Source organism: Neophocaena asiaeorientalis, unplaced genomic scaffold (genome assembly GCF_003031525.2).
Source record: "Neophocaena asiaeorientalis asiaeorientalis breed wild unplaced genomic scaffold, Neophocaena_asiaeorientalis_V1.1 scaffold129, whole genome shotgun sequence".
Lineage (NCBI taxonomy): Eukaryota > Metazoa > Chordata > Mammalia > Artiodactyla > Phocoenidae > Neophocaena > Neophocaena asiaeorientalis.
The window spans coordinates 4,389,937-4,405,638 of NW_020172446.1; the positions used below are offsets into that span (position 1 = coordinate 4,389,937).

General features: G+C 38.3%; 1 protein-coding gene across 4 annotated transcripts in view; it reads left to right on the top strand.

Moving 5' to 3' along the window:
* The window catches only part of TAOK1 (TAO kinase 1), a 145,748-nt gene that overhangs the window by 64,892 nt on the left and 65,154 nt on the right, over positions 1 to 15,702 (top strand). For all 4 annotated transcript variants that reach the window (XR_003001765.1, XR_003001766.1, XM_024734691.1 and 1 more), the window contains one exon: positions 15,211 to 15,282. Coding sequence is in view for 2 of the 4 variants with exons in the window: in XM_024734691.1 (XP_024590459.1) it covers positions 15,211 to 15,282 (72 nt within the window). In the remaining 2 variants the exon portion in view is untranslated. The remainder of the gene's footprint in view (positions 1 to 15,210; positions 15,283 to 15,702) is intronic.

The following is a 15,702-nucleotide window of genomic DNA, read 5'->3' on the forward strand; positions in this document are numbered from 1 at the left end:
TGAATTAAATCACATATTAGCAAATTATCAATTATTTTAAAATTTTAAATAAAACTATAAAATTGCATTATCCAAAATCCAGAACTGAAGTGGGTGTGTTTTGAATTAAGGTTGTAATGAGAGCTAAGGATGGGATCAGAGAAAGGTAAAAAGGAAAGACAAGCAAGGCTCCTGAAGGGAGCCTCCTCCACTAAATACTAAAAAATGTAGGCTTTAATCTGAAGTCTTGAGGGAACACTGAAGTGCAACAGAAATATTACATTTCCATTTGTGACATAGAAAGTTTATTTTTGTAGCAGTGTAGAAGAGGGATTGGCAAGTGTCAAAGATCAAAGAAGGGAGGCTGATTATCAAGATTTTATAATTGGAAAGAAATGCTGAGAGCTCAAACTAGATAGTGGCAGTGAATTTAAAGCTTAAATTGATAGAATCAAAAGAACTTGTTTTCTGACAAGATAAGAGTACTTATCTGTGGTACCTCACTCACGGTACCTCACTGTGGTACCTCACTCACGGAAGAGAATTATTTACTGAGGATGGGGGAGTGGTGGGCAGGGAGAGATTCTCTAGTGCTTGGACCTCCTTGTGCAGTATTTCTGGGTTTGTCCTACCCAGGCTGGATTATTTCAGAGAGCTGTGGTTGGGAGAGAAAGTCTCATAGTCCCAGAGTTAAGTATAGCAGGGGCAACAAAAGCTAATTGGTCTAAGCTAGGTATCAGGAGCTGGCTTAGGAGAGACCTGGTGGTTAAACACAATGGGTGATCCTGGATTGGGAAAAAATTCCTGTAAACAACATTGAGATAGTTGGTGAAATTTGAATATGGACTATATATGCACTGTATAATAGTATTATATCAATGCTAAATTTCCTAGATTTGATCTTTTGTTTTTCAAGAGAATGTTCTTGTTCTCAGGAAATATATGAAGTTCTTTGGAACCAAGGGTAGGAATTTATCTCAAGTCCTATTCAATAATAAAAGAATGATAATGTAATGATAACAGTATATATTTTTAGATAAAGAGTTTCAAAGCAAATGTGGCAAAATGTTAACCAAGGATTTATCTATAGTAGGTGCCATGGTCTATATCTATAGTATAGCTCATGGTCCAGCCTGTGAACTATTTTCATTTAGCTTTCAAACTAAGAATGATTTTTACATTTGGAAAAACAAAAGGAAGAGTATGCAACAGAAAAAGAAGAAATGTATTTGGCCCACAAGGCCTAAAATGTTTAATATCTTGTTCTTCACCCTCCCAGCGCAGGGGGCCCAGGTTTGATTCCTGGTCGGGGAACTAGATCCCACATGCGTGCTGCAGCTAAGAAGTGTGCCTGCCACAACTAAAAGATCCCACACGCTGCAACTAAGACATGGCGCAGCCCCCCCCAAAAAATGTGTGTGTGTATATATATATATATATATGTATATATGTATATAAGAAAAGAAACCTAGGTCTGGTTAGGGCCACCTGAGGAACCATTGCATGGAAGCTTAGAGGGGTCAGGGGCAACTGCTCAGAGCAGGTGTTTTCTGTTAATTGTTTTGATGTCTGGGAAACATGTACCGTATAGATGAGCAAAGTTTAACTGTAGCTCACAACTGACTAACTTTGCTGTCATTCTATTTCTAGGTCACGAACATTCATATTTTGTAGTATCAGCTAAACCCATGTGGCAGTGTGTGTATGTTGCATATGTGAGTGTGCACACCTAAAAGTGTGCTTCCGATTTTATGTGCTCTCACACCCCAGCCTCATGACAGGGCTAAATGTGCAGTGTCTTTCTATAGAGTATATACAGGAAGGACCTTCTCATCAAATTTTTTTAGGTGACTAAAAATAGTTCTTAAAATATAGGTCTGAATTTTCATTAATTGACAGTAGGGGTCACCTTAAATTTAAAAATACTTCAATTGAGCCAGGTATTCTGGCTGTCTTCAGACAAGCTAATCAATGACTGGCATCATAATAAAGTGTTTGAAACCAAAGCAAAGAGTCAGATATCCAAAAGGACCACTATCTCTAGATTGCCAGGAAGATAAACGTTCTCTTTTAGTTTCCAGTACCTTACATAGAACCAACATGATGTCTGTAGATGGGCCATAGAACACTGGCTTTGGAACCAAGCTTCCTAACAAATGTGGCAGACCATGTATGATCCCAGTGAAGTCATTTATTTACTTTGTAAAAGGTTTTTTTCTTTATTTTAAAAACAGATGTAATATTTACCTCTTATTTCCTAGTGTAAGATTTTATTAATCTGTATTCTTTTAGGGGCTTGGCAAGTTTTATATTTTCACTGGTACGGCAAATTGTTTAATGTTTTAAGAAAAAAGATACAAATATAAAAAAGAAGGGCTTCCTTGGTGGCGCAGTGGTTAAGAATCCACCTGCCAATGCAGGAGACAGGGGTTCGATGGGTCCGGGACGATCCCACATGCCGTGGAGCAACTAAGCCCGTGTGCCACAACTACTGAGCCTGTGCTCTAGAACCCGTGAGCCACAACTACTGAAGCCCATGCGCCTAGAGCCCGTGCTGCACAACAAGGGAAGCCACAGCAATAAGCCTGTGCACCACAACGAAGAGTAACCCCTGCTTGCCACAACTAGAGAAAAGCCCGTGTGCAGCAACAAAGACCCAATGCAGCCAAAAATAAATAAAGAAATTTATTTAAAAGAAAGAATTATAGAAAGACAATTTACATATAATTAATTGATATGGTGATTTCAGATCATTCTTATTAATTCATTAAAATAGCTCCCAAATGGATATTCACAGTTTCCTGGTCTGTAACAAAATGATTGGTTGTATATATTGTCTTTTTTTGCTCTTTACAGCATGAAGTTTGTCCTTAGGCCTGTAGCCAATTTTGCCTTTACTCATTTACTTTCAGATGGTGAGAAGAGATAACATGTAGTATTGTGCTCTTTTTTAATTACTCATAGCTCATTTAATTCTGTTCTAAATAGCATTTTAATTTTTTTATTTTTTGAATTATAATGGACCTACAATACTATGTTAGTTCCAAGTGCACAACATAGTGATTTGATATTTCTATATGTTACAAAATGGTTACCATGATAAATCTAGTTACCATCTGTCACCATACAAAGTTATTACAGTAGCATTGCCTGTATTCCCCATGCTGTACATTTCATCCCTATGACCCACTTAGTTTCTAACTGGAAGTTTGTACCTTTTAATCTCCCTCACCTGTTTCACTCATCCCCTCACCCCCATCTCCTCTGGCAAACCACCTGTACCTTCCCTGTATCTATGAGTCTGTTTCCATTTTGTTTGTTTTGTTTTTTAGATTCCACATGTTAAGTGAAATCATATATTTGTCTTTCTCTGTCTGACTTATTTTACTTAGCATAATATCCCCTAGGTCCATCCATGGTTTCACAAATGGCAAGATTTCACTTCTTTTTAATGGCTTAGTAATACTCCATTATACACACACACACACACACACACACACACACACGCACACACACACAGACACGCACCATTATATATATGTGTGTATGTATATATGCAGCATGTCTTCTTTATCCATTGGACACTTAGGTTGCTTCCATATCTTGGCTATTGTGAATAAAGCTGCAGTGAACATGGGGGTGTGTATAATCTTTTCAAATTAGTGTTTTTGTTTTCTGTGAAAAAATACACAGAAGTGGAATTGCTGTATTGTCTAGCAGTTCTATTTTTAATTTTTGAGGAAGCTCCATACTGTTTTCCATAGTGACTGCACCAGTGTACATCCCCAGCAATAGTGCACGACAGTTCCCTTTTCTCTATATCCTCATCAACACTTGTTATTTGTTGTCTGTTTAATAGCCATTCTGACAGGTGTGAGGTGATATCTTACTGTGCTTTTGATTTGCATTTCCCTGATGTATCTGTTGGCCATCTTTATGACTTCTTTGGGAAAATTTCTATTCAGGCCCTCTACCATTTTTTAATTGGGTTGTTTGTTTTGATGTTGAGCTGTATGATTTCTTTGTATAATTTGAATATTAACCCCTTATCACATATATCATTTGCAAATATCTTCTCCCATTCAGTAGGCTGCCTTTTCACTTTGTTGACAGTTTCCTTCCCTGTGCAAAGCTTTTTAGTTTCATGTAGTCCCATTTGTTTATTTTTTGTTTTGTTTCCCTTGCCTGAGAAGACATATCTGAAAAAATATTCCTAAGACTGATTTCAAAGAGTGTACTGCCTGTGTTTTCTTCTAGGAGTTTTAATCCATTTTGAGTTTATTTTTGTATATGGTGTTAGAGAGTAGTCCAATTTGATTCTTCTGCATGTAGCTTTCTAGTTTTCCCAACACCGTTTATTGAAGAGGCTGTCTTTTCCCCATTGTATGTTCTTGCTTCCTTTGTCATGGATTAATTAACCATATAAATGTGGGTTATTTCTGGGCTCTCTTTTCTCTCTTATTGATCTGTGTGTCTGTCTTGTGCCAGTATCATAGTGCATTGTGGTACAGTTTGAAATCAGGGAGCATGATACCATCAGCTTTGTTCTTTCTTAGTATTGTTTTAGCTATTTGGGGTTTTATGTTTCCTTACAAATTTTAGAATAATTTGTCCTAGTTCTGTGAAAAATGCCATTGGTATTTTGATAGGGATTGCATTGAATCTGTAGGTTGCCCTGAGTAGTATGGGCATTTTAACAATATGAATTTCTCCAATCCATGAGTAAATACATCTTTCCATTTGTTTGTGTAATCTTCAGTTTCTTTTATCAATGTCTTACAGTTTTCAGAGAAAAGTCTTTTACCTCCTTGGAGGAATTATTCCTAGGTATTTTTTTTTTTGACGTAATTTTACATAAATGGGATTGTTTTCTTAATTTCTTTCTTTTTTTGATGGTTGTTATTTGTATAGAAACTCAAGAGACTTCTGTACATTAATTTTGTATCCTGCAACTTTACTGAATTCACTGTTGAGTTCTAATAGCTTTTTGGTGGCATCCTTAGGATTTTTAAATATATAGTATCAGGCCATCTGCAAAAAGTGATAATTTTGCTTCCTCCTTTCCAATTTAGATGTCTTTTATTTCCTTTTCCTTCCTAATTGCTCTAGCTAGGACTTTCAGTACTGTGTTGAATAAAAGTTACGAGAGTAGTCATCCTTGTTCCTAATCTTAAAAGAAAGGCTTTCAGCTTTTCACCATTGTGTATAATGTTGTCTTCAGGTTTGTCATATATATGCCCTTTAATATGTTAAGGTATATTCCCTCTATACCCACTTTGTTGAGAGTTTTTATCGTAAATGGATGTTGATTTTTGTCAAATCTTGCTGGCCTTGTAGAATAAGTTCAGAAGCATTTCTTCCTCTTCAGCTTTTTGGAATAGTTTGAGAAGGATAGGTGTTAACTCTTCTTTAAATGTTTGGTTGAATTCACCTGTGAAGCCATCTGGTCCTAGACTTTTGTTTCTTGGGAGTTTTTTGATTACTGATACAATTCATTACTGGTAATCGGTCTCTTCCTAGTTTTTATTTCTTCCTGATTCAGTCTTGGGAGATTGTATATTTCTAGGAATTTATTTATTTCTTCTAGGTTGTCCATTTTATTGGTGTATAATTGTTCCTAGTAATCTCATTTGTAATACATTTGTAGTCTGTGATGTCGGTTGTAACTTCTTTTTCATTTCTGATTTTATTTATTTGGGCCCTCTCTTTTTTTCTTAACGGATCTGGCTAAAAGTTTATCAATTTTGTTTATCTTTTTGAAGAACCACCTCTTATTTTCATTGATCTTTTGTTGTATTTTTAGCCTTTATTTCTGCTCTGATCTTTATAATTTTTTCATTCTACTAACTTTGGATTTTGTTTGTTCTTCTTTTTCTAGTTCCTTTACATTTAAGGATAGGTTGTTTATTTGAGATTTTTCCTGTTTCTCGACGTGGGCTTGTATTGCTATAAACTTCCCTCTTAGAACTGCTTTTGTTATGTCCCATAGCTTTTTTTTTTTTTTTTTTTGTAGTACGTGGGCCTCTCACTGGAGGCCGCTGCGGAGCGCAGGCTCAGCGGCCATGGCTCACGGGCCCAGCCGCTCCGCGGCATGTGGGATCTTCCCAGACCAGGGCACGAACTCATGTCCCTTGCATTGGCAGGCAGACTCTCAACCACTGCGCCACCAGGGAAGCCCATCGCATAGCTTTTGGTTCATTGTATTTCCGTTTTCATTCGTCTCCAGGTATTTTTTTATTTTTTCAGTGACCCACTGTTTACTTAGTGTTTAATATCATATAGTTTAGCTTCCATGTGTTTGTGTTTTTGCAGTTTCTTTCCTGTAATTGATTTCTAGTCTCATACTGTTGTGGTTGGGAAAGATGCTTGATAATAATATAATATTTATATATGAATTTTTATTTTATTTATTATTATTATTTTTTGGCTGCGTTGCGTCTTTATTGCTGCATGCGGGCTTTCTCTCTAGTTGCAGCGAGCGGGGGATACTCTTTAACCGTGTCCCCTGCATCGGCAGGCAGACTCCCAACCACTGCACCACCAGGGAAGCCCCTGATTGCTATTCTTTGCCTTTAGCTCAGCTTTCATCTCAGCAAATGAGTTTTCTAATTTTAATTGGCTCCTCTTTATAGTTTCTAATTCCTTGTTACAGTGGTTGGCATTTTTATCAATAGCTTTCTTAATTCCTTCAGTATTTTTATTACTTTTTGAACTCGGGATCTCATAGACTGGAGAGGTCTGTTTCTTTTTTTATTAATTTAATTTAATTAATTAATTTATTTATTTGGCTGCGTTGGGTCTTCTTTGCTGTGCGTGGGCTTTTTCTAGTTGTGGCGAGCGGGGGCTACTCTTCATTGTGGTGCGCGGGCTTCTCATTGTGGTGGCTTCTCGTCGTGGAGCACAGGCTCTAGACGCGCGGGCTTCAGTAGTTGTGGCACGCAGGCTCAGTAGTTGTGGCTCGTGGGCTCTAGAGCGCAGGCTCAGTAGTTGTGGTGCACGGGCTTAGTTGCTCCGCGTCATGTGGGATCTTCCTGGACCAGCGCTCGAACCCATGTCCCCTGCATTGGCAGGCAGATTCTTAACCATTGTACCACCAGGGAAGTCTCGAGAGGTCTGTTTCATTGCTTGTTCTTTCAGGAGATTTTTCTTGTTCTTTTAATTGGGAGTGGTTCCTCTGCTTCTTTATTTTACTTATATTTCTCTGACTCTGTGCATTTAAGAGAAACCCTTATCTACTGTGGTCCTGAAGGGCTGTTTTTATGTGGGAGCATCCTTGTGTAGCCTGTGTGAGTCTGATATTTTTGGTGCGAGGACTGTTTTTAATATGGATTCCTGCCATGTCTTTCTTCAGTGTGTGGTGGCTTTTATCCTCTTGATAGGTGGTGTGATTGGTGTTGTAGTGAGCAGATAGCCTGCACTGGATGTTGAGTGGGGCCTCCTATTTGCTCTGTAATTGTCACAGCCCTTTCGGGGGTAAGGTCTGCTCCTCAGTTGTTGTAATAGAAGCCCCTAGATTGGTTTCTGAGCTGTGATGTGAGGTAGGTGGTACTGGAGCACCTCCGCTGGGAGAGGAGCCACTGAGTATTCCTCTACAGGAGCTGTCCACCAGGAAGTGCACTCTGTGGTGTTGCCTGTCACGTTATGTGCACTCACAAAGTACACTGTTGTTGGCACTACCTTCAGCCTTGCCTCAGTCAAGGGAATGCAGGCAGTCAGCCTGGATATCCCTCAGGCTCTGTACTCACAAAGCCAGTAGGGCAGATCTACTGAAGTCAGGCACCTGGACGTTCCATGGGGGCTACAGAATCAGCCCAGGTCCTGGCCCTGCCTCTGCATGCCTGTGTCCGCAAAGCCTGTAGCTACTAACACAGGACCACCCCAGCCTTGGAAGCAACAGTAATCCACTGGGATGTCCCGCAGGCACAGAGATTACAAAGCTGCCAGTAGCCATGTAAATCCACCAGTCTCACAGCCCCTGAGGGTAGGCTCAGATTTCAGCCCCACTTCTGCATGGGGACAACCCACCAGCACAGAGGTGGTAGAGGTGGAGCCACATTGACTGTGAGTTCAGGTGAGCTCGTGGAAAATGAGGCTGCTGTGATGGGGCCCCGCCCCTCCCTTTACATGTGTGTTTAACTATGTGGCTTCTATTGTGGCCCCAGGGTCTATCCTGCGCACACCCCTGGTTGCAGCCCAGAGCACCCTCCAGCTCCTTCCGGCTGTCTCCACACAGTCAACCCCAGCCCTTTCCCCAGGTCTGTCCACTGAAGCCCAAGTTGCAGCACTCAGCCCCTGCATGCACCAGCAGATGTGCAACTCGGGCTGGGAAGTGCAGCGAGGTGTCCAGGACCATCTGTGCTGGTTTCTCTCTGTTCTGCCTCCCACAGTCTGGTTGCTGCACTCTTCTCTGAGCCTGTGAAGCTCCGTATCTGTCCCAGCTGATCTCCCAACCAGTGAAAGGGGGAACCTTCCTCTTTCATAGCTCCCTCCCAGGAGCACAGGTCCCATCCTGATTCCTTTTTTTTTTTTTTTCTTCATTCTACTCTGTTACGTGGTGCTCTTTCTTGCAGTTTTAGTTGTATTAGATATTCTGCCAGCGTTCAGTAGGTATTCTGTGAGAATTCTTCCACATGTAGATTTTTTTTGTTTTTTGTTTTTTTTTGTCGGTACGCGGGCCTCTCACCGCTGCGGCCCCTCCTGCTGCGGAGCACAGGCTCCGGACGCGCAGGCCCAGCGGCCATGGCTCACGGGCCCAGCCGCTCCGTGGCACGCGGGATCCTCTCAGACCGGGGCACGAACCTGTGCCCCCCGCATCGGCAGGCGGACCCCCAACCACTGCGCCACCAGGGAAGCCCTGTAGATGTATTTTTGATGTATTTGTGGGAGGAGGTGTGCTCCACGTCCTTCTCTTGTGCCATCTTTATCTCGAGAAGCGGTTTTCTTAATGTCCAAGAAAGAAGTTAGGAGTAAGGAAATGAGGAAGGCTAGAAACAACCCTGTTGTATGTTGGATTGGAATTGGAGGTATCAGTAGGAACTCCTCTCTCTCTCTCTCTCTCTCTCATGCGCACACACACACACAGATATACACATATTTATAAAGAATAAAAATTCCTTTTATTAAATGTAGAAGGACTAAGGGAAATAATTGTTGCAGCCAAGATCCACTAGTAGATGCTAAAATTAGTAGATTAAAGTTTGAGATGAAACAGGATATATGCATAATCTCAAGTATAGCCCCAAAGATATTTATTAATTAAAATGGAAAAATCGGGCTTCCCTGGTGGCGTAGTGATTGGGGTTAGTAGTTAATAATTTTACTGGTGTTAATTTCTTAGTTTTGATAATTTTATTATGCAAGATATTAACATTAGGCAAAAGCTGTGTGAAAGGTATATGGTAACTCTCTGTACTATATTTGCAACGTTTCCCAAAGTCTAAAATAATGTCAAAGATAAAAAGTTTTTTTAACTCACTAGTAACCAGAAAGGGACTTTTTCCCAAAAAGTGGGGAGGATGTAAGTTTCTGTTGACTCTTTTTTTTTTTTTTTTTTACTTCAGAAAGATAATATACACTTTAGAAATTAAAATTTCGAGGAAATAAAATTGGTAGTTAAAGGAATATATTTTATTATTTTAAAGACTGTAACTTTAAGATTGAGCCAGCGATATACTATTCTAAAGTCATAAAACATCTCTAAGTATTCCTTTCTTAATCTATAGTGGAAAACTCCACTCATTGATTTCTTCTTTGTATAAAAATTGTTTTTTCCCCCTCAAACAGCAAGTATTGTACAGATGTTTAATATTTTGGCAGTATTATGGGTTTAGTCTTTTTTTATGGGCACCTTAGGAATGAAACTACAATTTATTAATTAATAAATTTAGTAATTTATTAATAATAAAATGTTATTTCCCTTGAGAATATATGATTCAAATTCTTAACAATCTGAGCTTTTGGTTTATACCCCAATTATAAATTGGAGACAAAAATAATAAAAACTCCATCTATAATTTCACTACCCACGGACAGCTACTATTAACATTTAGGTATATAAGTTGTAGAATTTTGTGTACACATGTGTATGTGTGTGTTTGATGTTGCTCACGTTTGTTTAATTCCTGGATTGGACACGAAATAGAGAAGAGGGACCCAGGATATAGATATTTTAGAAACAACCCTTTTTCTGTATTACAGTTTTGTCTGAATTTATGCTTATACCTTTCCTCTCCAAATACACTAATATAGAGAAATATAGAAAAAAGGAAAAATATACACAGAATCTTAGAAATGGGCCCAATAAAAGAACCCCACTGAGAAAATCCCTGAAAAATAGCCATTCAATATGCTGGTAGGAATTTTTTAAATTGATTTTATTTAATTTAATTCATATATATTAAATATACAGATATTAAATATATAGTTTGGTGAAATTAGATAAATTATACAACCAACATATAAAATGGTGATAGTTGTAGGAATGGATATGAGGAGATAGAGGATGGAATGATTCTTGTTTGAATATACCTCTTTGGATAATAAATACTTTATATACTTAAAAATTAAAATTAATATGTATGGGGGGGAAGGTTGTCACTGACATCAAAGGCAAACAGGAACAATGAACCCAACTGTATTTCAGACATAACCACATTGAAGGGAAAAATAGAACTAATAGGAGTAACTTTTGTACGTAGTATTTTAACTGTATACTCTCAGTCTGGTTGGTTGGGAGAGGGAAACTGTAGGCAAATCTTGAACCCTTCTTAATAGACTTGTTTCATATTTGTATGGGTGAGACAGATCTGAAACTATATGTTAAAGGATTAAGTGGGAATTCCTTGGTGGTCCAGTGGTTAGGGCTGGGCGTTTTCACTGCCGTGGCCGGGGCTTAATCCCTGGTCGGGGAACTAAGGTCCTGCAAGCCACGTGGTGTGACCAAAAAAAAAAAAAAGAAGGAGGATTGAGTAATGAATAATGTTGATGTTGTTTGGGGTCAGGATCCTAACTGTGAAAATATGGAAAGAAATATGGAAGTGGGGAAGGTAAGGAAGAACCCTGTGGGTTTGATTGGATAGGAATTAACACTGTTAATATGAAATAATTATATCTCATATATGTGTGTGTGCATCTCCTAGCTCTGTCTGCTGCAAGATTCTATTTGTAATGACACCCAGTAGTAATGAGCACACTTAGCACTCAGATCTCGAATTTAATTCCTGACTCAAAGGAACAAGAACTTATTGGAGGAATGTCTCATTTTGTTGCAGTGGGCAGGGAACATAAATGATAAGCCTTAGAAGACCTTGTGCCAGAAAGTTAAAAAGTGCTTTAAAAAAAGAAAAAAAAAAATGGGGCCTGTCAAAAAGACATTGGAGCCAGCTTAGAGGGGCTCCCACTGGCCAAATCTGGAACAATTTGAACATCAGTATAAAGATAGTAATGGATTATAACCCAGTTAATAAAATAGGACTTCATAATTTCCATGATAGATGATGGATGGATGGATGAAAAGGGGGGTGTTTTCCTTATAATAGAATGCCTGACTAATAAATGTGAAGGGAATGGTAGAGGTTGGGGGAGGAAATGAGCATTTTGTAATCGTCATAGTGAAGATTGTTTTGGGCTATTATCTTTAATGTTTGCTAAATCTAAGGGAAAATTTTGATGAGCAGGATGTTTACGTGGTTTTAAAGTATCTCTCCACAGATTGTTAGATACAAGGTAGGAAACAGTAACTTTAACTATACACATTGGAAAAACACAGACAGCACCTTTAGTGGGTGATGAAAATTGGTAACACCAATGAGGAGTGGACACATTGTATACCTCCAGATATGATACCCTGGGAAGGACACAATATCCCTCTTATAGTATTCTTGCCAGAGGTGTATAATCAGAATCTAATTTTGAAGAAATTTCAGACAAGTACAAATTTAGTTACATTCTCTAAAATACCACTGTGTATTCTTCAAAAATGTCAGTATCATGAAAGATAAAGAGGGGTTATGGAATTGTTCTAGATTAGAGAAGACTAAGTAACACAATATGTGATCCTGAAGGGAGGGAAAAACATGTTTGTGAACATTAAATATTTTTACTTTTTGCTTTTTAAAAACATGAATAAACAAAAGTCGTATCTCCTTTTAACTTGGTCATTTAATTTTAATCATCATTACTAGTACATTTGGATTTTAATAGTCAAGTTTTAGTTTAATTTAGTATTTTAAAATAATATTAGATTTGCAGATTTCACAGTTAGTAGTGTTTTCCCCTATAATGTTCATCTAGTTCCCCTAATGTTCATATGTTACGTAATCATGGTACATTTATCAAAACTAAGAAATCAACATTGATAGGATACTAGTAACTAAACTATGTACTATATTCTGTGTACTAAATTTTACCAGTTTTTCCGCTGTCTCTTCTCTGTTCTAGAATCTAATCCAGTATACTTCATTGCATTTAGTATACCCACTTTTAAATTAAGCTTTGTCTTAGGCTAATTAAAAGTGTAGCTGTTTAATGCAAAGCAGTGGAATTAGGTCCTTACCTCATACTATAGAAACTATAGAAAAATTAACTAAAAATGGATCAAAACCTCAATGTCACAGTTAAAACTATAAAACTGTTAGAAGAAAACATAGGGGTAAATCTGCATGTCTTTAGTTTTGGCAGAGCATTCTCAGATGTGACACCAAAAGCATGAGCAATAAAAGAAAAAATAAATAGACCTTAATCAAAAATGAAAATTTCTGTGCTTCAAAGTACTGAAAAGACAACCTACAGAATAGGAGAAAAAATTTTGTAAATCATATATCTAATAAGGGACTTGTGCCTAGAATATGTAAAGAACTCTTATAACTCAATCAAAAGACAACCCAATTTAAAAATGGGCAAAGCATCTGAATTGACATTTCTCAAAGAAAGATGTACAAATGGCTAAGGAGCACATGAAAAAGATAATATCATTAGTCATGAATCTTGAAAAAAGCCAGTCACAAAAGACCACATATTACATAGTTCCATTTATATGAAATGTCCAGAATGGTCATATCTCTAGAGACATGGAAAAGTAGATTAGTTGTTGCTTAGTGCCGAATGGATTTTTTTTTTTAATGAAGAAAAGAATTTTATTGTAAAATACACATAAATTTTACCGTTTGACCATTTCTAAATGAACAATTTGGAGTTTCTTTTTGAGGTGATGAAAGTTCTAAAATTGTAATGATGGTTGCATATATCTGTGAATGTTCTAAATGCCACTGAATTGTACACATTAAAATGGGTGAATTGTATGGCATGTAAATTATATCTCAGCTCTTATGAAAGAGCGCAATATAGCTCTTTAGACATGATTAAAATAAAGAGGTTCGTAGATAGATAAGCAGAGAACATTTTGGAAAAATAAATTTATATTCAAGCAGGATGTCTGTGGATAGATCCGCTTCACCCATTACAATAAGTGGTGCCAGTTTCCTAACCAGTACACCGGTAATTGAAATTGGAATGTGATTAAGTTTCCCAGGGCGCACTTAACTGAGTGTCTTTTTTTTTTTTTTTTCCCCCAAGCCACTCTGTTGAGATAAAATTTACATATGTGCTGTCTTTTTAAACAAGTTTTAAAGTATAAATTACATACCATAAGTTCACCAATTTAATGCCTACATTTCAACGATTGTCAGTAAATATCTGTTTTGCAGCCATCACCATAATCTAATTTAGAACATTTTATCTTTGGGAACTCATTAAAAATCTGAATTGAAGATGAGTTCTTCCAACAGATGATTTGAGGTGGTTCTGATACTTTTAGTGAACCCATTTAAAATATTTTGCAGCTAGTCTCATGTGCCTTCTTAATATATAATCATTTTTTTAACACATGGAAGTTTGGCTTTTCTAGTTAACTGTCGTGTTTCTGTTACATTTTTATTACCTTTTTTTCAGAATTACCTCAACAATGTTAAGTAATAATTGTGATAGCATTTTAGCATTCTTAAGCCTGATATTTACAAGTGAAATTGATACCTAACTTTCTATTTTGTGCTGTTTGTGAGGTTTTAGTTATTGGGTTATACTGCTTTCTTAAAATTAATGGGCTAGCTTTCCTTTTTTTCCCCCCTTACATCCTGAAAAGTTTACCTGGTAAAACTATTTTCCACTGAAGAGTAGTTTTTTTGTTGTTGTTGTTTTGTTTTGTTTTTTTGGTACGCGGGCCTCTCCCGTTGCGGAGCACAGGCTCTGGATGCGCGGGCTCAGCGGCCATGGCTCACGGGCCTAGCCGCCTCGCGGCATGTGGGATCTTTCCGGACCGGGGCACGAAGCTGTGTCCCCTGCATCGTAGGCGGACTCTCAACCACTGCGCCACCAGGGAAGCCCACCACTGAAGAGTATTTTATATTTGTTTGTTTGTTTGTTTAATATTTGTTTATTGGTCTGAGTTGGGTCTTCGTGTGGCAAGTGAGATCTTTGTTGCTGTGTGTGGGATCTTCGTTGCAGCACGTGGGATCTTTAGTTGTGGCATGCAAGATCTTTAGTTGCGGCATGCGAACTCTTAGTTGCAGCACATGGGATCTAGTTCCCTAACCAAGGATCGAACCCAGGCCCCCTGCACTGGGAGCTCGGAGCCACTGGACCACTGGGGAAGTCCCTATGTTTTGTTTTGCTTTTTTGCTGCTTGCGGAATCTTAGTTCCCTGACCAGGGATCGAACCCGTGCCCTCGGCAGTGAAAGCCAGGGTCCTGACCACTGGACTGCCAGGGAAATCCCCACTCAAGAGTATTTTAAAGACAATTCACTGGTGTTCTTTTCAGTCTGCCACCATTGTTTGTTTTTCTTACATTTTCTTCTTTAGATCAGTTTTAGTAATTTATTCCTTCCAGAAAATTGTCCGTTTCATTGAGATTTCAAAATTGATTAGCATAGGCTTGTATATATGCTAGTCTTGTTTTGTCTCTCTGTTATAGTACTATTCAAATTTCTGTTTTGTCCTCTTAACTAGATCTCTCAAAGATAAATCCTGCTTTATATTTCTTTCCAAAGTACCAGTTCCTGGATGATTTGATACGTTTCACTATATGGTTATTGGGTTTTTTTGTTTTTAATGTTCTTTAAAGGCAGTTTCAATGTTCCTTTTGACATGGTAGCTCATAAATGCTTTTATTCTCAAAGAAATTATTGCCCAGATTTAATCTGTTAATTTTTACAATAGTTCTTTCTTTGTTTTTTTAGGCACGAGATGTGCGCACCAATGAAGTGGTGGCTATCAAGAAAATGTCTTATAGTGGAAAGCAGTCCACTGAGGTAGGTGAAATATTTATGTTCTTCTTGACATGTTAGAAAAAGACATACCGTTTTGGGTTTTTTGGTTTTGTTTTGTTTTTTTGCGGTACGTGGGCCTCTCACTGCTGCGGCCTCTCCTGCTGCGGAGCACAGGCTCCGGACACGCAGGCCCAGTGGCCATGGCCCACAGACCCAGCCGCTCCACGGCATGTGGGATCCTCCCGGACTGGGGCACAAACCCGCGTCCCCTGCACCGGCAGGCGGACTCCCAACCACTGCGCCACCAGGGAAGCCCGACATACTGTTTTTAATTGAGGGTAGCTGGGAATTTTTTCAAAAAAGTGTAGCCATACCTAAAAGTATATGAATATTAAGAATATATCTCAAAAAAAAAAAAAAAAAAAAAAAAAAAATATATCTCCTGGGTTCCCAGGTGGGCCC